This window comes from Aquarana catesbeiana, linkage group LG06, assembly GCF_042186555.1.
Source record: "Aquarana catesbeiana isolate 2022-GZ linkage group LG06, ASM4218655v1, whole genome shotgun sequence".
Lineage (NCBI taxonomy): Eukaryota > Metazoa > Chordata > Amphibia > Anura > Ranidae > Aquarana > Aquarana catesbeiana.
Window position 1 is genome coordinate 253,431,528 of NC_133329.1, and position 20,855 is coordinate 253,452,382.

Below are 20,855 nucleotides of genomic sequence, written 5' to 3' on the forward strand. Positions count from 1 at the left end.
GCACCTCTGAAGCTGTTCTTGTAGCTCACTGTTTCTTTCAGACAAATTGCCTGCTGTAGCCCGCAATTCATCCATCTCACTATTGAATAATAAAGAAATTTCGGAAGGGAGGAAAAATCAGGAGCACCACATCCCAGAAAATATAATAGAACACAAAGGGGACATTGGGGCCACTTAAGGGCCCCAGGGATTTTAACGGTGCTGAGATAAATGAGGTAATGAGCGTATAATAAAATATATGTTTTATTTGTCAATATTAAAAAACAGACATGAGCCAAAGATAATACAAAAAATAGAAAAGTAATTCATTGATACAGAAGATAATACCACTTTCTCAACATGTTTCGCTTTCCTAAGCTTCTTCAGGAGATATATTTGTGATATTAGCTATGAAAATAGAAAAATATATATAAGCAATAGATATAAACAATGACTAATTAATGTCTGCCTATAAATTCTACAATCATGATAATTTATTCGATATGGTAAATAGAAAATACAAAGATAAGGTTTATAAATCTATATATATACATAAGCAAATATCATACATCAAAGTGTGTACTAACAATATGGACTAAAACACAGTGCGTATCAAAGTCATCAGGGTAAAAAAAAAAAAAAAAAAATATATATATTTCTATGCATTCACCACCGCATCATAATTGATTGATAGAGTCTTACCTATTAACAAAGGCAGGATTCAAAAAATGAGTCTGTGCAGTGGCCGATATTGTTCCCTCAGTCCCCACCTCACCATAAATGCATGCAGAGAGAAATAAAATCCCTAAAGGTAAATGAAATTCTCTAAAAAGAGAAAGATCAATTACACAAGTATTATGGTGGTTGGTATCAGTTTTGATAGAGTCAAACGTATAAAAATCAACAAGGATCCAAAAAAATAATGAAAGAGTACCTCTGGTAGAATCAATAGAGATAACAAAAGATTACATCACAAGGATGGTAAGAGGCTAAATTGCTGAGTGTGTAGGAGGGCGGTTCTGGGATTACAATGGAGTAGCAGTCACAAAGCGGGCAGCATACAGGGCTGGAACGTCCAAAAGCAGCTAATGGATGAAACAGACCTGGAGATATGCCTGCAAACTCTCAAAGAACCTGAAAGTGTAAATAAATGAAAAACTCTAAAGTTTCAAATCCAAAGGGATAGACCATTACTTAAAACTGAAAAAGACTTACTGATAAAAGTTTGTATAACAGCGTTGCTAATCAGAAGGATCCATCTGCCCAGCGTATTGCCAGAGGGAATGACAGAAGCTGGCGGGAGCAGGTCCCGCTTTTAAAACTCTCCAGCGTGACGACGTCTGACTCATCGTCACGCTGCGGACTGAAAATGACATCTGCGCATGCGCACGCTTACGATGTCTAAAGAGGAAGTGAAACGTCAACGGCGTCAGGCACAAAACGCTGACCCGCGGCCATCTTAAAGTATCCTATGCCCTTACTCTGGCTCTACGGAGGTCCATTAGGCTCAAAAATGAGGTTTGGATTATAAGGATTGATGACGCAGGCGAAAATAGCTTAGCGTCAACCATAGGACAGCCACGATACACTGGGCGCCACCTATTTTCGCCTGCGTCATCAATCCTTATAATCCAAACCTCATTTTTGAGCCTAATGGACCTCCATTATGCGCAGATGTCATTTTCAGTCCGCAGCGTGACGATGAGTCAGACGTCGTCACGCTGGAGAGTTTTAAAAGCGGGACCTGCTCCCACCAGCTTCTGTCATTCCCTCTGGCAATACGCTGGGCAGATGGATCCTTCTGATTAGCAACGCTGTTATACAAACTTTTATCAGTAAGTCTTTTTCAGTTTTAAGTAATGGTCTATCCCTTTGGATTTGAAACTTTAGAGTTTTTCATTTATTTACACTTTCAGGTTCTTTGAGAGTTTGCAGGCATATCTCCAGGTCTGTTTCATCCATTAGCTGCTTTTGGATGTTCCAGCCCTGTATGCTGCCCGCTTTGTGACTGCTACTCCATTGTAATCCCAGAACCGCCCTCCTACACACTCAGCAATTTAGCCTCTTACCATCCTTGTGATGTAATCTTTTGTTATCTCTATTGATTCTACCAGAGGTACTCTTTCATTATTTTTTTGGATACTTGTTGATTTTTATACGTTTGACTCTATCAAAACTGATACCAACCACCATAATACTTGTGTAATTGATCTTTCTCTTTTTAGAGAATTTCATTTACCTTTAGGGATTTTATTTCTCTCTGCATGCATTTATGGTGAGGTGGGGACTGAGGGAACAATATCGGCCACTGCACAGACTCATTTTTTGAATCCTGCCTTTGTTAATAGGTAAGACTCTATCAATTAATTATGATGTGGTGGTGACTGCATAGAAATATATATTTTTTTTTTTTTTACCCTGATGACTTTGATACGCACTGTGTTTTAGTCCATATTGTTAGTACACACTTTGATGTATGATATTTGCTTATGTATATATATAGATTTATAAACCTTATCTTTGTATTTTCTATTTACCATATCGAATAAATTATCATGACTGTAGAATTTATAGGCAGACATTAATTAGTCATTGTTTATATCTATTGCTTATATATATTTTTCTATTTTCATAGCTAATATCACAAAGATATCTCCTGAAGAAGCTTAGGAAAGCGAAACATGTTGAGAAAGTGGTATTATCTTCTGTATCAATGAATTACTTTTCTATTTTTTGTATTATCTTTGGCTCATGTCTGTTTTTTAATATTGACAAATAAAACATATATTTTATTATACGCTCATTAACTCATTTATCTCAGCACCGTTAAAATCCCTGGGGCCCTTAAGTGGCCCCAATGTCCCCTTTGTGTTCCATCCATCTCACTACTGGAGGCTGTTGCAATCTTTAGAAGGTTTTCACTGATTTTCTCTATGTCCTCCCCGAGACGTCTCCTCTCTGCTTCCCACTTCCCCTCCATTTGCTCAGATATAAATTTAATTCTGAGCAACACTGCAATTTCATTTGCCAACCTTTCTTTTTTAACTTTCTTTTTAAGCTGTTTACCCAATAATCTGCTATTATGTTGGTGACACTGAGACAATAATACATTACACTGGCTTTTAGGAGGTTCATCTGCACATGAATGATAATTGGCAGAAGCGTACTTTTTAACATATGTATACACCAGTTCCATTTCACAACCATACAATCCACACAATACACAATTCTATTTGTACCAGCGTTCCAACACTGCACTGAGTAATAAACCAAACTCAATTATCGTTAGCTCTTACAACTCACAGAAAAAAAAAACTGAATTGCTCTTCTAGCATTCAATATTCTTCATTCATTATCACTTTTACCTGATATTCTTCAAAACCATTAAACTTTTGCATATCCATAGAAAAGACCCACCACACTTACTGTGGCATTATCGGCTGCCTTGTATATGAGCACTTCTGTCCTGTAGTTTCTATGTAGCTTTTAGGATTACCACATGCTTACTGGGGAATATCCATTGATATGCTAATTAGCCTACCCCCCACTGAAGTTGGTCTGACCTGCTTTTACCAGAGTTGCTTACCATTCAAAGATAAACAAACAAAAAAAAAAAAACGCTACAAAGCCATTTAAACCTAACAGTGACTTGTAGTTCTACAGCCTACCAGACGTAAGGCACATTATAAGACACAAGGCAGATTCTCAATCAATGCCTTCCCGTTAGGTTGCAGGCCACATTGATCTCCTATTGGAACAAAGCTATTTCACTCTCACGTGGGTAAATAAAAAAAAAAAAAATGTAAAAAATTAAAAATTTAAAATATTTCTCCCACTTTTTCCTCAAAGATGTATGGTAATTCCTGTCAATCTCTAACCAAGGGTGATCAGCCCTTTTACTCGCCAGCACCTTTGGCTGGTTACAGGCCTAAAGCATATTAATGATACAAACGTTTAACATATATACATATATCAGCGAAAGATCTCACCAGGTTCTACGTTTCCCTGATGAAATATTTCACAGAATCTTCATGACCATCCAAGCGTGGTTTCAGAATTCGCAAGGCAACGCCAATCTTGTCCACACTAGAGATGATTTTGAGTTTTGGGTGTAGTTTAGGATTTATCCTTACAGGGACTCAAGACAAAAGTACATTAGGTTTTTGTGGATTCTGTGTAAAAATAAAATTCAGGACCGTTATGGACTGTTCCACAGGAGCTGGTTCTGAGGCCTATGTTGAGAGGCGCAACATGCGTTAAGACATTTATGGACTGTTCCATAGGGGCTGTTTCTGCACATGTTGAAAACACAACACGTTAAGACGGTTAAAGACTGTTCTATAGGTACTGGCTTGGAAACACATGTTGGGGAGGAAACAGTTATGGACTGTTCAATAGGAGCCGTGTCTGAAGAAGGGTGGTATGCGCCCTTTAGGCGCAAAGCGGAATATGTTGGATAGCAACATGGTTTAATATCTTACTTCTGGTATTTCACTTCCTGTTTGACACAGCCAGGTAGGAATGAAACACACCAAAGCTTTGTGATCAGAAGAACAATGCCTTGGCTCAAGCCCACCTGCTGTGACATGTGTGAGTACAAATTTCAAAGAGACCACTGCTGCCAAGATGTCTATTGAAGATCTGACACAGGGCTAATAGAGACACTGGCCCTGGTGGACAATATACCATGCTTCCTGGAGAATGGGCAGACATTTGGGAGGGATACCTCCCCGGCAATGTATATTGGATAAAAGACAAATGGGGGTGGCTACGAGTGGGCGTGTATGTTTGAATGAAAGGAAGACACAGGCTTTTTGTTCCCCCTCTTGGTTGCTGAGAAGCCTGCTGTAAGGGTCTCCCTATGCTATCTTGGGACCTTGCTCTGACCGAGGGCTTGGGCCTATATTCCATGAGGCCCAAACCCCTTTTATCATCCAGAACCCGCAGAGGAAACCATGTGTGATAAGTATCTTTGATATTTCATTGTTATTATATGTTGTAGAGATGTGCTGTTAGTAAAGTGTGTTCTGATTGTAAGCTATGTAACATTGTAATACCCTTTTAGTACTTTTATGATGGTTTCCTAACTCCTTGGGAAATAAAATAAGATATTGTTTTACTAGCAGCACCGTGTGTTTGGTTTCATAGCTAACCTGGTATTATTGTGATATTAACAATAGCATGTGCTCAGAGTTTAATAGACCAACCAATGATAGGGACTAGACAAATTAATACGCAGATATAATATTAATAATTATATCGATTACTACATTTGTGCATTTAACATTTGATGCATTTTATTAACCTGTAAAAAGCCTCCCTTGTAAAAGCCCCGAGACTGCTCCTGGATGCTGCCATTTTGGATCTGATGTCTTCGGCCCCAGCACACAAAACAAGCGTCACTCTACAGTATTTTTGTTAACTCTCCTATAGCTGTGGTATGTAAGGAGGTGAAGAAAGGGAAAAATATGCCGGGTTACCAAAGAAAAAATGTTGAAAATCTCAGAAGAGGAGAGGGCTATGCATAAGGAGGGGGGGGGAACAGTGGCTGTGCTAGAGAACTGACTCTCCTGGAGTTATTGTTCATAGCTGTAAAAGATACCAAGAATTTAAAGTAGTGCCTTTAAAATAGGTTGATAAAATATCTACCATGTCAACATGCTTTATTATTAATGTTTTATAATTGTGTATTGTATAATGTATTAGTGGATCAGCTTTGGTGTCTTTCAGTGTTTGCACTGCCTATCAGCATAGTGAATAAGGAGAATTTACTATATTCATAATAACTTTGTGACATAACTTTGGGTCAGAATGCTCAAGCTATAACAAAAGATAAAATTATCTGTTCATGCTTCTATATACAGATTTATGTTTAATACATAATAGTACATTTTTTATTTTTGGCCTCATAGGGATCCCCTGGAAAACTTGGTCCCACTGGTTCTTCTGGAGAGAAAGGCCCTTCTGGTCCCATTGGTCTTCCAGGTGCTAATGGTCCCGTTGGAGAGCCAGGTGCAGAGGTATTGTATTGTGTTTATTTTCTGGTAAACATTAAATATATTATTTATTTATATTATGTATTAGAAACATTTATTTTTAAAAATGTCATCAGGGATTACTTATTAATACTATTATGCATTAATTTACCATGTCTATGAAACGTCATACTAAAACACAGATTTTATCAATGCTTGATATTTATTTGTTAGCCTGCATGCTTATCCATCTTAAATTAAAATTGTTCCTTGTAAATGTGAGTAGCTGCAAAAAACGAAATGTTACATTACATACAATCCCCTTTCTTGATCATCAGTGTGCTATCAATATCTTTAAAAGACCTTTCCTGTCAAGCATCTGCCCCCATTATATACATCTATTTCTCAAGGCATCTACTAAATAGAAATGATTATGTTTTACAAACCTATCTTACTAAAGGTAATTTAGTAAACATGGCAGCTTGTTGTCAATATGCTGAAAACATATGTATTTTTTAAGGGTCCTAATGGTAACGATGGTTCCCCTGGACGTGACGGAGCTCTTGGAAAACGTGTATGTAGGCATTATATGTGTTTTTGTGTGAAAGTTGTTCCAAATGGAAATTATATTTTACCAAATGTCATCTGTGACATAAACATTGAAGTCCCAAATTACATTTTTAATGCATATAGTTTCAGCACTTTAAGGAGATTTGGATATATATTGTAGTTTGTATGCACAAACAGCTAAACATAATGTTTATTACCCCAGAAGAAGATGCCCTAGATGTTGTGTCTGCTCTATGGACAGAATAGAACACTATCTGACTTGATGGAATGAATGTCCAGCAGATTTGTGTGATCTTCGGCATGTTCGGTGTCAATTTGATGATTTTTGTAATATTTGCTAATAATCCAGTATAAAGTATTGATTATATTAAAGGCCAACTTCAATCAAAACTTTCTATTTAGTTTTGGATAAAGCGGGTTAGGGACTTGTAAATAAATGATGGGAAATTTCTCCAATGGGTACACAAACAAAAACAACAACTCATTATTAGATAGAATGGAGAAGGATTAGAACTTCTGACAATATGATTTATTTACTAAAAGAGTAAGAGCTGTTTGTTCACTTTGAAGAACATATCTTTACTTAGCTAAGTGTATACAGGGTAGTTGTGTTAATTTTGAACACCTGAATATGTGGGGATAATAAAAACATTTTTGCATGATTGGATGTATAAAGTGAATACAGCTTTGTTCTATTTAATAAGCTACATTAACATAAACTTTACAGATTGAACATGCTCTATTCCCTTAGTAAATATGCCCCAGTGTTGTTTATTGCTGTCTGCATCTTCCTATCCCAATGATGACCTTCTTGCTGATTTCTTGTAAGGGTGTCAAAGGGAATGAGGGAAAATCTTCCCAGTAAGGTTACAAACAGAAATAAAACCTAAAAGAAATGTCAACTTTTCCCTGCTCTATCCATAACTTGCACTAGAAAAACAAAATGCACTAGAGTTTGGCATTAGCATTTCAAGGCTTATTGTTGATTTTTTTTTGTCCTTTGCAATCAAATATGTAAGAAGAATCTCACAGCAGGTTAAGCTGATTGAATATATGATTGTAATCTTGCAGGGTGATCGTGGCGATCCTGGACCTGAAGGCCTAGCTGGATCTCAAGGTGCCCCAGGAACGCCAGGACCCGTAGGTGCACCAGGAGAAGCTGGACCAAGAGGTGAAACAGTAAGTCAGTTTAACCTCGGTACAATTGTTTTGCATAGAAATTTGGCATTTTATATTGTAGGCCTGTAATTCTTAGCAATAACACACTTAAATCTGTCCAAACAAGAGTCTAGTAGACATCCCAGGTATGATAAAGTTTGAAACACAAAATCATAAATTATAATATAATAAATAACTATAAATAATTATAAAAAATAACAATATAATAATAAAATTAATTTCCCCACGATTCACTATCGCTCAATTCTGCAAGTGTTTTCTAGCTGGTCTAAAAGCACTTTTGACGTAAATGGACATTTTTTAGTTGCTATGGACAATCTCAAGTTTCCAGGCAGAAAGAACAGTATATATAATATAAAACTGCACGCAGGGCATTGGACAAAGCACTAGGGATAAAAGGGATGTGAAATGATTTCATACAGTAACGTAATCTGTAAGATTACAGTGTATTGTATTATGAATTTTCAATTTTTTGAATTTGCCGCCGGGCTCCACCACCCATGCGTTGTGACGCTCGCAGGGAATGGAGCTTGGCACACAGGACATCTGGGCGGAGGACAGAGCCCGCAGACACAGCAAGGGGACATCGCAGGATCCTGGGGACAAGGTAAGTACACTGCACCAGGATCCTGCAATGCAATCCCGAATGTGGCTCGGGGTTACCGCTAATGGTACTGAAATTTAACCCTGAGCCACACTCAGGAAAACCGACAGGGAGGTTCAAAAATTGCGTGCACTATAACAATAAAGTGAGGAAAATAAAACAAACAGCAAATGAAGATGTTAACAGTTGTTCATTTTACTTCATTATTCTTTTTAATATTGGATTTTCATTGAATATCTGAAATATCTAGCTAAAATTCCATTTACATTTTACATAATTACATCTTATATAACTTAGGTTGGGTAAAATTATTCTGTTTACTGTATATTTAAAATATTTCTTTCTTTTCTTTCTCTTTGCTAGGGATCCCGTGGTCCCACGGGTCCTCCAGGTAGAGCTGGAAAACGAGGCTTTCCGGTATGTTTATTTTTTAATGTAATTTTAGGTGAAAGTTATATTGATATATGTGCCTACCAATCCCAGTTTCTTTTTTTCCATATAGGGGCCCCAAGGACCACATGGAGACAAAGGAGACAATGGTGAACGTGGAGAAAGAGGGCAAAAGGGACACAGAGGTTTTACTGGTTTGCAAGGTCTTCCAGGTCCACCTGTAAGTTTTGTTTTTTAATGAGAGAATCATTCTAATCCATAACCGCGCCTTGGTATTACTTTCACTCATATTGTATGTTGTGTTTATTGCAACTATACAAATACTTTGGTAAATAATTTTCCAATGCAAATTGCCATACAAACCAAACATCAGTTTAATCTGTGGGCACAATGGGTGGGAAATTATTTGAGTACACCACATAGAGGCTGATTTTTATAGATCTCATAAGAATTTTGTCTCAGAATTTTGCCTGTGACACAATACTTACATGTAAGATAATTAGTTGCAATATAGAAGAGGTCATATTAACCTTTTCCTTTTCACTGACAAGGCAGTATTCCCTGATGAATTTGTTGCAACAATAGAAACAAAAAGAGCCAGTAAAAATGTATCAAATAAAAACAACATGAATTTGTCGCACATGTCGGTAAAAAATGAAGATGTTGCACAGGTTTTAATGAATTTGTTGAAAGGCTTCCAACTACATACTCACAGTCACACGTGTTGCAAATGCCTTACAGAATTGTCCCCACTGTGTTTCCCTGTTATATGTTCCCATGTAAACATACAATATTATATATATTTATTAAAATAAACCTAGTCTATGATACCAACATAAGACAGAAATAGGTATAATGCATACCCTTGCCTGAAAAAAACGTAAATTCAGACTCTTAGTGCTTGATACATGTGTGAAGTCTGAGACCTTGGTCTCATGATCTTTTCTGAAGGGGAAGTTCAGACAATTTCTGCTGAAGTCCCCTCCTTCTTTTTGTTCAATACATTTTTATTAAGAAAAAAAACAAAAACATGGTAACAGCTAAAGCATAAAATATCGCAAAGTATTATACATACATCCAATTAGAATGACATAGTCATTGGTTGCAGCTGTCTAAACGTCCAGCCGGAGCTTGACAGTTCTGCAGACAAATAACCAATCAGTATTCAAGACAATTATTACTCATGAAAAATTCAAAAACATGAAAATATATCTCCACAGGGAGAAGGGAAAAGTAGATAAGAAAGAGTAGAGAGGGAGATAAAGAGAGAGAAAGAGAGAGAGAGAGAGAGAGAGAGAGAGAAAGAAGAGATAGGGTCGGGGGGGGGGTGGAGTAAGATGAGAGACTCCTGCAGCATTCATAAGTAGTAAAAAGAGCTTCATATGCATAATATATATTCAGGTGTGTTGGGATATAAGGTTAGCCTAGGTGGGGTGAAGGTGAAGGCGAACCAGCAGGCCCATATCTTGTATGCAACAGAGGCCACATCTCTATGTTCATAAGTAAGATCTTCCATATGGAAGATATGGTCAACTACTTGTAGCCATTGTTGAACAGTAGGGAGAGTAGTTTGCTTCCAAAAGCAAGGGATAGTGGATTTTGCAGCATTTAGAAGATGAGGGGTGATAGAGCGCTTGTATTGGCCGGCTGGTTCGTCTGTACAGTGGAACAATACGATCCATGGGTCATTTGGTATAGGGAAGCCTTGAATTACTTCAATTCAATGTAGGATCGAAGACCAGTATGGACGTATTAGAGGGCATTGCCACCATATGTGAGCGTGAGTAGCAAGCTCACCACAGCCTCTCCAGCATAGAGCTGGCACATTAGGGAGAATATCATGGAGATGAGCTGGGGTTAGGTGCCATCTAGTGATCATTTTATAATTGACTTCAGCAAATTTTGATGAAATGGAAGAGATATGTGTGAGGTAGAGTATAGTAGAATGTTGGATATCTGTGAGATTTTGTTGAAGGTCCAGTTCCCAGGCCCTTATGAAGTTAGGAATCAAAGCTGTGTCTAGTTCCAACATAGCTTTGTAAAATTGGGATATAGTTTTCTGTGCGGGTTGGGAGTTCACCAGGATTTGTTCCACTGGTGTAAAATTGGCAACAGAGCGTAGAGGTTTTGGTAGAGATTTAATGAATTGAGTTAGCTGAGTGTGTCTCCAATAGTCCATAAAAGAGGAGAAGGTGGATTGGATAATGGAGTGTACAGGCAACAGTCCTTTTGAGTTTGTGACGTGATGGAGGAGAGCGTTAGGACTTGGCAGCCAGTGACAGAACTGTGGGTCCAGTTGACCTGGAGGGAAGTATGAATGGCCCATCAAAGACATCAGGGGTGAGTTATACTTCCAGCCATGAGATTTGTGTACAGAGTCCCATAAAGAGATAGTGGACCATGTCAGAGGAGACATAAGTTCTGAAAAGTTCCTGTAGTCCTTAGGGATCCAAATTTGTGAGAATGGCGACATGATGCTTCAAGTCTAAAATTCTTTGCAGTATCACAGCAAAATAATACTTTTTGAAATCTGGGAGGGTTAAACCCCTGTTATTCTTTTGTCTGATGAGTATTGCCCGTGAGGTGCGGGGGCATCTCCGATGCCATACACATCTAAGTATTATAGATGATAACAATGAAAAGTACTGGGGGATTTTATATGGTATCATTTGGAGAAGAAATAGCACTCTGGCTAATACGTTAATTTTGACGACACTAATCCTTCCCAACCAGGAGTTAGATAGGTGGTTCAATTTGTGTGAGTCTTGCCTAATAGAGTTTAGTAGAGGTATAAAGTTTGCTTAAAATAGATCAGCAGGGCTGGAAGTCAGGTAGATCCCAAGGTATTTCATAGTGTGAGGTTGCCAGGAAAAGGGGAAAGCAGGTTTAAAGTTATTAGCTTTTACAAGTGGGACTGAGATATTAAGGATTTTGGATTTAGATAAGTTGATCTTGAAATTAGATATGGAACCGAAAGATGTGAAGGCAGACATCAGGTTAGGTAAGGAGATTGTGGGCTGCTGTATGTACAATAAGATGTCATCAGCATAGGCAGCATATTTATGTTCGCATCCACCTATTGGAATGCCATGTGTATTGGAATCATTGCAAGGAAAGGTTATAAAGAAAGGGCGAATAAAATGGGGGAAAGTGGACAACCCTCTCTAGTGCCATTAAATAAGGTAAATGGTTCACTTAGCTTACCGTTAACATGAATTTGGGCTGTAGGGAAATTATATAAAGCTGTAATCATACTTAGCATACTGGGGCCTGTGCCCAAGCAGGTTAGTGTTGCCATCAAGTATTCCCAGTACACCCTGTCAAAAGCCTTCTCAGCATCGGTGGAAAGGGGAAGGGTGGGCTGGGAAGTCCTGCAAACATGTGGGATAGGGACAGGGTGTGAAGTGAATTGTCAAAAGCCTCTCTACCCGGGATAAAGCCTGTTTGGTCTCAGGAGACCCATTGGGAGATTAAAGAAATTAGTCTAGTCGCTAGTGCCTTAGCATATATTTATGCGTATATATTCAGAAGGGAGATTGGCCTATAGCTCCCACATAAACTCTTTTCTATGCTTGGGTAGAACAGTAATGTGTGCATGTAGAGTTTCATGCCGCAGGGATTCTCCTTCAGAGAGTATTAGAGTAAGATGTCAGAAATGCCAGCAGCATGTCCTGAAACGTACAGTAATAGGTGACAAATAGACTGTCTGGTCCAGAAGTCTTGCCTTTAGCCATGAATTTCAACGTGGAGCTTAGCACTGCTGTAGTAATCTTTGCTTCCAAAGATTCAAGTGACTTACTGGGTAATTTAGGTAGGTTAGCCCTGGCAAGGTAATACTGGATCAGGGATCTTCTAGCATTATCATCGTCAATAGACTTATGAATGTGATAAAGGTGTTGGTAAAAAGAACGGAATTTGCCAGCAATAGCTTTGGTCTCATGAACTAAATTGTCTTTGGTGGATTTTATTTTAGCGCTGAAGGAGGCGGATTTCTTTTGTTTTAAGGATCTAGCTAAATGTCTACTCGGTTTGTCCCCCCATTCATAAATTTGCTGTGATATTAAACAGGATATGCGTTTATGCTCTGCGTGGTAGAGAGATTTCAGCTCCTCTCGTTTTTGTGTGAGCTGGTATAGGAGGTCTTGGGAGTGAAGCAATTTATGATTGCGCTCTAGGTTTTTGATGTCTTGAATAAGAGTAGACTGACTAAGCAACCTCTCTTTTTTTTTACGGGAGCCTAGTTCGATAAATTTACCTCAGATATGTGCTTTTTGCGCCTCCCAAAGTATTTCTGGTGTAATGTCGGGGATTGAATTTTCAGTGAAATAGAGGGATAACTCAGTGCTAATCTGTGTCCTATCAACAGCATCAGTTTGCAGGGAGTCATTGAGTTTCCAGTTATTATTCCTGTGGGGGAGCGAGGGGATTGTCAAGTTAACGCAAATCGGGGTGTGATCAGATAGAGTAGAGACCTCTATCTTGGCCTGTTGCAGCCATGCTAGGTGATGGTGATCAATACAGATATAATCTATTCTGGAGTAGGATTGATGGGTGTGTGAAAAACAGGTATAATCTCTGCCTTTTTGGTGTAACACTCGCCAAGTGTACATAAGTTGAATGTCATGTAGGCGTTTACGGATGAAAGCTAATCATTTGTGGGACATGGAAGAAGTGCCTTGAGAGGTGTCTATTGCGGGTTCTAAGGGTACAATAAAATCCCCTGCCAGGATAATACAGCCCCGAGCAAAGTCTTTCAGTTTGCCCAGGGTACTGGAAATAAACCCGGCTTGGTCCTGATTGGGGGAATAAATGTTCGCTAGTGTACAAGGCATATTACCCAGCGTGCCCCTTAAGAACAGGTATATATCACAATCATCAGCCAATCTAGTATCACACAGAAAATAAATCCCTTTGTGAAAACCGATGGCGATTCCTTTTGCCTTATGTATGTCGGTTAAACCGTAGTACCAGATGGGATAATCGGAAGAAAAAAGTTTAGTAGAAGTGGTATGGGTAAGGTGGGTCTCCTGAAGAAAAGCATCAATCACAATGGAGACGTTTTAATTTCCTGAACAGGCTGTGTCTTTTTCCAGAAGCATATAAGCCTCCCACGTTAAGAGACAAGGTTAAAGGTCATCATGGAAGTCACCTAGGGAACTCTCAGTTATTATGTAGTACTTAACATTTGTATCAGAGCAGGAAAAGGGAAGTCCCCTCCTTCTACAGAGACCAAGTAATCAAGAGCATAGGCCTCAAGTGGGTATAGTGAAGCATTTGCTATACGTAAGGTAAGTATTTCAGCCTTCCTATTACTCTTTATTTATACTGTACATTCTGGCAGAGCTACAAAGTAGTTTTAAATGATCATTTCAGTATAGATTCAATTTAATGTATGAATCTGTTTAATCAGAATTTTGCACTGTATATTTATCTTCATAATATTCGTATAAAACAAATGCACAGTCTACATATTTTTTTTACTGTTTATGATCTGCATTAATCAATCTGCATTAATCAATCCTAAAATATTATAATTTATGCAATTGTTTTTGCAATGTGTTACATACTATACAGTTTTAACTGACATATTTACTGTTTTAGGGTCCAATTGGAGAACAAGGTGCTACTGGTCTTCCTGGACCTTTCGGCCCCAGAGTAAGTTTTAAAATCTTTACACTGTTGCCTTATTAGTAAGTATTATCCACTTTATATAATCAAACAATGGAGCAAAGAACATACCCAGGTGATAATATGTGTGCTAGCAAAATAATGCAAAAATTACAAACCAATTTTTTGACCCTTAAAGATATAAAGCATCTTAAGTCAGCAGTAGACTGACTTATGTTCCTTCACAATGTAAATGCTGCTAGGGCCCATTTATTTTCCAACACCTCCAATGTCACGTGCTTGGAGAGACAATATATTTCCTCTAAGGCTGGGTTCACATATTTGAGGCTGTGGTTTGCAGTCTGGTGTCCTGTACGTTTCTGTTCACTGGTTCAGGTGCAAATTTTTCCCTGAATTCGCACCTGAACCAGACCCAAAATGCACAGGACCCTTTTTAAAACCTCACCACAGCCGCCCCTGACATGTGTTAATCGGCTCCATTGATAGCCGGTCACACTCACAAGTTATGCAAATTGAAAACACATCCAGTGAAATTATCCACGCTTGGTCATGAATTGAATAAAAAAGAAAAGAAGAATGTTGGCAGCCACTTATTAAACATATGATACCAGCCAATATAATAAAAAAGACTATATAAGCAGCACAGTGCAGCCTAGCAGTGCCTATCAGTGCCAATCAGTGCAGCCTATTAGTGCCCATTAGTACAACCTATCAGTGCCCATCAGTGCCGCCTATAAGTGCCACCTATTAGTGCAGCCTCATCAGTGCTGCCTATCAGTGCAGTCTCATCAGTGCCCATCAGTGCTGCCTCATCAGTGCCCATCAGTGTAGCCTCATCATTGCACATCAGTGAAGAAGAAAAATTACTTATTTGCAACATTTTATAACAAAAACTAATACATTTTTTTTTTTTTTTATCAAAATGCTCGTTCTTTTTGTTTGTTTAGCAAAAAAATGAAAAACACAGTGGTAATTAAATACCACTAAGAGAAATCTCTATTTGTGTGAAAAAAATTATCCAAATTTCATATGGGACCGTGATGCATGACCGCATAATTGTCATTCAAAGTGCGACAGCACTGAAAGCTGAAAATTGGCCAGGTCAAGAAGGGGGTAAAAGTGCCCAGTAGGCAAGTTGTTAAAACCAGGCTGCTCAGCATATTACATTCAAACATCATACTTTTAAATAACCTCTTATGTGCTGCCTCATCAGTGCCCATCAGTGTAGCCTCATCATTGCACATCAGTGAAGAAGAAAAATTACTTATTTGCAAAATTTTATAACAAAAACTAAAATTTTTTTTTTTTTTCAAAATGCTCGTTCTTTTTTTGTTTGTTTAGCAAAAAAATGAAAAATACAGTGGTAATTAAATACCACTAAGAGAAATCTCTATTTGTGTGAAAAAAATTATCCAAATTTCATATGGGACCGTGATGCATGACCGCATAATTGTCATTCAAAGTGCGACAGCACTGAAAGCTGAAAACTGGCTAGGTCAAGAAGGGGGTAAAAGTGCCCAGTAGGCAAGTTGTTAAAACCGGACTGCTCAGCATATTACCTTCAAACACCATACTTTTAAATAACCTCTTATGTGCACCTGAATCTGAAAGCAGGTGGACTGTACTTCAATTGCCAAACAGTAACATAGTGTTGGAGTTACCCAATATATGCTCAGTATAATTTTGATAACATATTTTGAGTGTCAAAGATATTAAAAAACGACCCCCACGCTCCAAATTTAGTTCTTCTTGATTATCAGCAAAGTGACTACATACAACATGCCTCCACTCGAAAACCAATTTTCCATGTTTCAACACTCCTGGCTTGTCCACAAGTATAGAATTCCCCTATCCTTGTAAGCAAGAAGAACTAAATTTGGAGTGCAGCTGATATTTGCTTATGTCTCTTCTGGAGAATGGAGACAGGCTATAGAAGTCAACACCCAGATTGTCCATGTATGATAAGAGGAACAATTCTTGAGCAGAGCTTTGGACATTTTGACTGTCATTATAATTATATGTGTTTTTTAACTTATATAGGGACCACCTGGTCCAACTGGGCCTCCAGGTAAAGAAGGTAATCAAGGATCAAGTGGACCAATTGGACCACCAGGACCAAGAGGGACTGTTGGTGAAGCTGGGCCAGAGGTAAATGTCATTACATAATTAATTATGTATTTGCTTTAAATGTACCTAACAGTAAAATAGCTGTTGGTTGTGATGAAAATTTCACAAGCAAATACTTTTTTTAAATCTAGGGCCCCCCTGGTGATGCTGGTCCACCAGGTCCCCCTGGACCCCCAGGCCTTCTAACAGCTGCCATAGATGATCTACTAGGTGGCTATGATGATACTGTACCAGATCCTCTTCCAGAATTCACTGAAGATGAAGCAGCAGGGGATGGTAAAAAGAATGATCCAGGTGTTCAAGCGACTCTAAAATCACTAAGCAGCCAAATAGAGACAATGCGTAGACCTGATGGCTCTAAGAAGAATCCAGCACGCACATGTGATGATCTGAAACAATGTCATTCTTCAAAGAAAAGTGGTGAGTAAAAGATGAATTATACATGATTCTTTACATCTTGAATATCAAATACACAAAATACAGTGCTAAAAACAAAAGTAATCCACTATTCAAATGAATGTGCATATCAAAATGTCAAAAGAATCCACTGTGAAAAAATGAATTAAACAAATTCAACAAATATCCAAAGTAATACAAAGTCCAATGGAGTGTTGACTAAACGTTTCACAGATCTGTGGGGTTGATTTATGAAAACTGGAGAGTGCAAAAAAGGGAGTTGAGCCTGGGATTCATATGAAGAGATGACCTGGTAGAAGGATACCTCAGATCTTTCTATCAGCATTCCAGGAACCGAGTAAGTAGAGGAGAGCAGAGTGGAGCGGTGACAAAAAACACTGAGGCTCACGCAGGCTGTTGTGGCAACGGAGGAGGAGGAGGAGCAGTCAGGGGAAGAGAAAAAGCGAAGTGCCGTGGCAATGCCCTGAAATGTAACAGAGCCGCCTGCAGGTTAGTGAAAGTGGGAGAGAAGGAGTGAGCAGTGAGTGCTGTACCGCGATAGACGTGGAATCTGAGGAGGGTGGGGGAACCCCAGAAGCCCAGAGGATAAGTCAAACAGCCTAAAGTATACACAGCCTTGCACCCCTGAATGGCATTTATTGGTGCTTCTGCTCTGTGCTGTGCTCCTTCTTTTTCCCCTTTTTCATCCCGCACCTCACAGTTCATCTAAACCCTCTACCCCTCTCACTGAAGATTTTGGAGGGGGGAGAGGAGAGGCAGTGACATCCTACAGATGCATAGTGTCTCGAGAAGCTGGAAAGAAGGAAGTAAGTGGAGAAGAAGGGTGAGTGATAACTTACACCTAAAGTGACAAATTGAATGCTTTACTCAGGAACGAACTGCCTTTGAAACAGCTTAGATCTGTTGTGAAAATGCCTTTGACCTGCTTATGAAATTGTCTTTGAAGTACTTAAGAAAATTAGTATATGAACTGCCTGTGAAACTGTTTAGGAATTGCATACGAATCACATATAAAAATAACATAGGAATTTAGCAGGAATCTGCACATGATCGGCAGGTGAAACGCTATATGAATATATGAGTTCTGTGTGAAACTGCTTACAAACTGCCTATAAAACTGCCCATGAACCACCCATGAAATAAACCATATTCATGCACTGTCAATGAAAATAGTTGATGATCTGTCTATAAATGGTCTAGGATCGGTTGGGAATAAGGTATTTTCTGAATAGTCCTATATACTCCTTATTGAACTGTGGTAATAGTGGCTTTGCATTCGTTTAAAATAATATTTGAACAGTTAAACGGGGGTTCGCTGAAAAAAAAATATTAAAAGCTAGCAGCTACAAATACTGCAGCTGCTGACTTTTACTATATGGACACTGACCTGTCCGGAGCGCCCGCGATGTCGGCAGCCGAAGCCAATCCGTCCTTCGGCTCTCAGCTGCTGCCACTGCCATCCTCGGTAAGGGAATAAGGAAGTGAAGCCGTGTGGCTTCACTTCCTGGCTTCCTACTGCGCATGCGCTGCACATCCTCTCAGGTCCCTGCTGTGTTCTGGGACCTGTGTGTCTCTCAGAATACAGCGGGGGAGGATGGGGTAGGTGCCAGAAGTGGCATAGATCACCGCAAGCGCCAAGGTGATCTATGCCAGGAAGTGGGAGCAAATACCTGTATTAGACAGGTATCTGCTCCCTCCTCCCCCCTGAAAGGTGCCAAATGTGACACTGGAGGGGGGGAGGAATCCAAAAAGTGGAAGTTCCATTTTTGGGTGGAACTCAACTTTAAGAAGCAGTTTATGAATCACATATGAAGTTATGCATAGATTGTGGACGAAACTGCAGATGAACTACCTATGAAACTGCTTATGGGCGATAGTTGCAAATGTGTATGAATACCCTAAGAATTACCTAAGAAGGGTCTAGAGAAAGGTATTCCCTGAACAAAATGATATACCTCCTACGGAACTGTGCGACAAGCGACTATTAGTCGGATTAAAATAGGGCCGGGAGTAAAGAAGGGTTCCACGAATCACTATATGTACAGGGTTATAACTCTCTGTTAAAAAGCTGAGAGCATATAATTATACAGTTTTCAGGAAAGTGTGAAAGGTACATCAAGTTGAAAAAACAACCTGGAGAAATGAAAAATAACAAGGATAAAAACTCCAAATACAGTTACGATTAGAAAATATTTGACAAAGGACGGGAGTCCAAATGACAGATATGTTCATACGACTAGATCTCTATTAAAACAGAAATTTCCACATTACGGGTTGATCTAGATCAGTTGTTGGCACAGGTAGAGGAGACAGAAGAAAAAACGGATAATCAAGCTCAAGAAGTAATAAAACTAAAAGAACAAGTTTAAGATATGCAATTAGAGTAGAGGAGAATACTATATAAATTACGGTAGAAGATCAGGAGAACCAAAATAGAAGGAAAAATTTAAGGGTCCATGCTCTTCCAGAAGAAAGAGGAGAAGATCTAAGAAAAACAATAAACAAAATCTTTAACTCTCTCGTGGGCAATATGGCGGAGGACAGCCTCAAGATAGAAAGAGTTCATAGGAAAGGAAAACCTCAGAATATATCAGCAGATCTACCCAGAGACGTTATAGTGAGATTCCAACGGTATGAAGAAAAAGCACAAATTTGAAAATGAGAGGACAAACACCATTAAAATATGAGGGAGTAGATATACAAGTTTTTACAGACCTAGCACCAGAAACGCTGGTCAGGCAAAGACTTCTCAGACCTTAAGGCTTCATTCTCACGAGGTGGATCCGCTGCCACGGAGTCTGCCTCTGTCCGCCAGTTCAGCGGGAGATCTCTCCATTGATCTCCGCTACACGCCCATACACTGCCCTAGTCATTATTCATTGGTTGAGATTTGTATAACTCCTCCTGTTTGTCCGTGCTTTATTGGCTGATTTTGAAGCTACCAAGTCGGCGGATGACAGGTCCCTCTCTGCTCACTGAGCGCCGCTGGTTGTTATGAAGAGATTGGACAAAAATGGACAGCATGTCCGTTTTCATCAGATCTCACCCAATCCGATCCGCCAGGGACGGATGCGAAAGTAGGGCCATCCATCTGATTTTAGCGGATCGGATTGGGCTGGATGTCAGCGGACATGTCACCGCTGACATCCGTCGCTCCATAGACTAGCATGGAGCGCCCGTTCAGGTTCGCCGTCACAACTGACAGGCTGCCCTGAATGGTCCGACAGTATGAAAGGGGCCTTACTCGAACAAATGCGAATAAAGAACATTAGTACAGTTGGGGTTTTTCAGCATGTTTAATAGGTCAAAAGGATGGAAGATCAATAAGATTAAGGTTCCCAAAAGCTCTACAAGATTTTTTCATCCGCCAGGGACGGATGCGAAAGTAGGGCCATCCATCTGATTTTAGCGGATCGGATTGGGCTGGATGTCAGCGGACATGTCACCGCTGACATCCGTCGCTCCATAGACTAGCATGGAGCGCCCGTTCAGGTTCGCCGTCACAACTGACAGGCTGCCCTGAACGGTCCGACAGTATGAAAGGGGCCTTACTCGAACAAATGCGAATAAAGAACATTAGTACAGTTGGGGTTTTTCAGCATGTTTAATAGGTCAAAAGGATGGAAGATCAATAAGATTAAGGTTCCCAAAAGCTCTACAAGATTTTTTCAATAAACTGGACTTAAAAATTACGGTTATCCCAGGATAAGTAGAAGAAGAAAGATCAACACAGAAGGAAGACGAACTGTGGCAAAAATCACAGAGTCGCTGGGAAGACTTAAAAAAAAAAGTTTAAGAATTATCCTAGAGACTGAAAAGTGATTTATATACAGTGGGATCAGATAGACAGAGTTTAAGTAGATAGAGCAGAAACAGAAGAGAGAAGTGGAAAATGTATAAACAGAGAGGGGAGTATAAGGGGGAGTAGAAGCGGAGGGGGGAACCAGCAACAGTGGGATTAGGAGGGACAGAGAGTCAGGACACCT

General features: G+C 39.3%; 1 protein-coding gene across 1 annotated transcript in view; it reads left to right on the plus strand.

Annotated features, from left to right (window-relative positions):
* The window catches only part of COL5A2 (collagen type V alpha 2 chain), a 300,803-nt gene that overhangs the window by 263,163 nt on the left and 16,785 nt on the right, over window positions 1-20,855 (plus strand). The window contains exons 44-51 of the mRNA XM_073633213.1: window positions 5,892-5,999; window positions 6,475-6,528; window positions 7,596-7,703; window positions 8,671-8,724; window positions 8,810-8,917; window positions 14,299-14,352; window positions 16,366-16,473; window positions 16,584-16,872. Of these exons, the coding sequence (XP_073489314.1) occupies window positions 5,892-5,999; window positions 6,475-6,528; window positions 7,596-7,703; window positions 8,671-8,724; window positions 8,810-8,917; window positions 14,299-14,352; window positions 16,366-16,473; window positions 16,584-16,872 (883 nt within the window). The remainder of the gene's footprint in view (window positions 1-5,891; window positions 6,000-6,474; window positions 6,529-7,595; window positions 7,704-8,670; window positions 8,725-8,809; window positions 8,918-14,298; window positions 14,353-16,365; window positions 16,474-16,583; window positions 16,873-20,855) is intronic.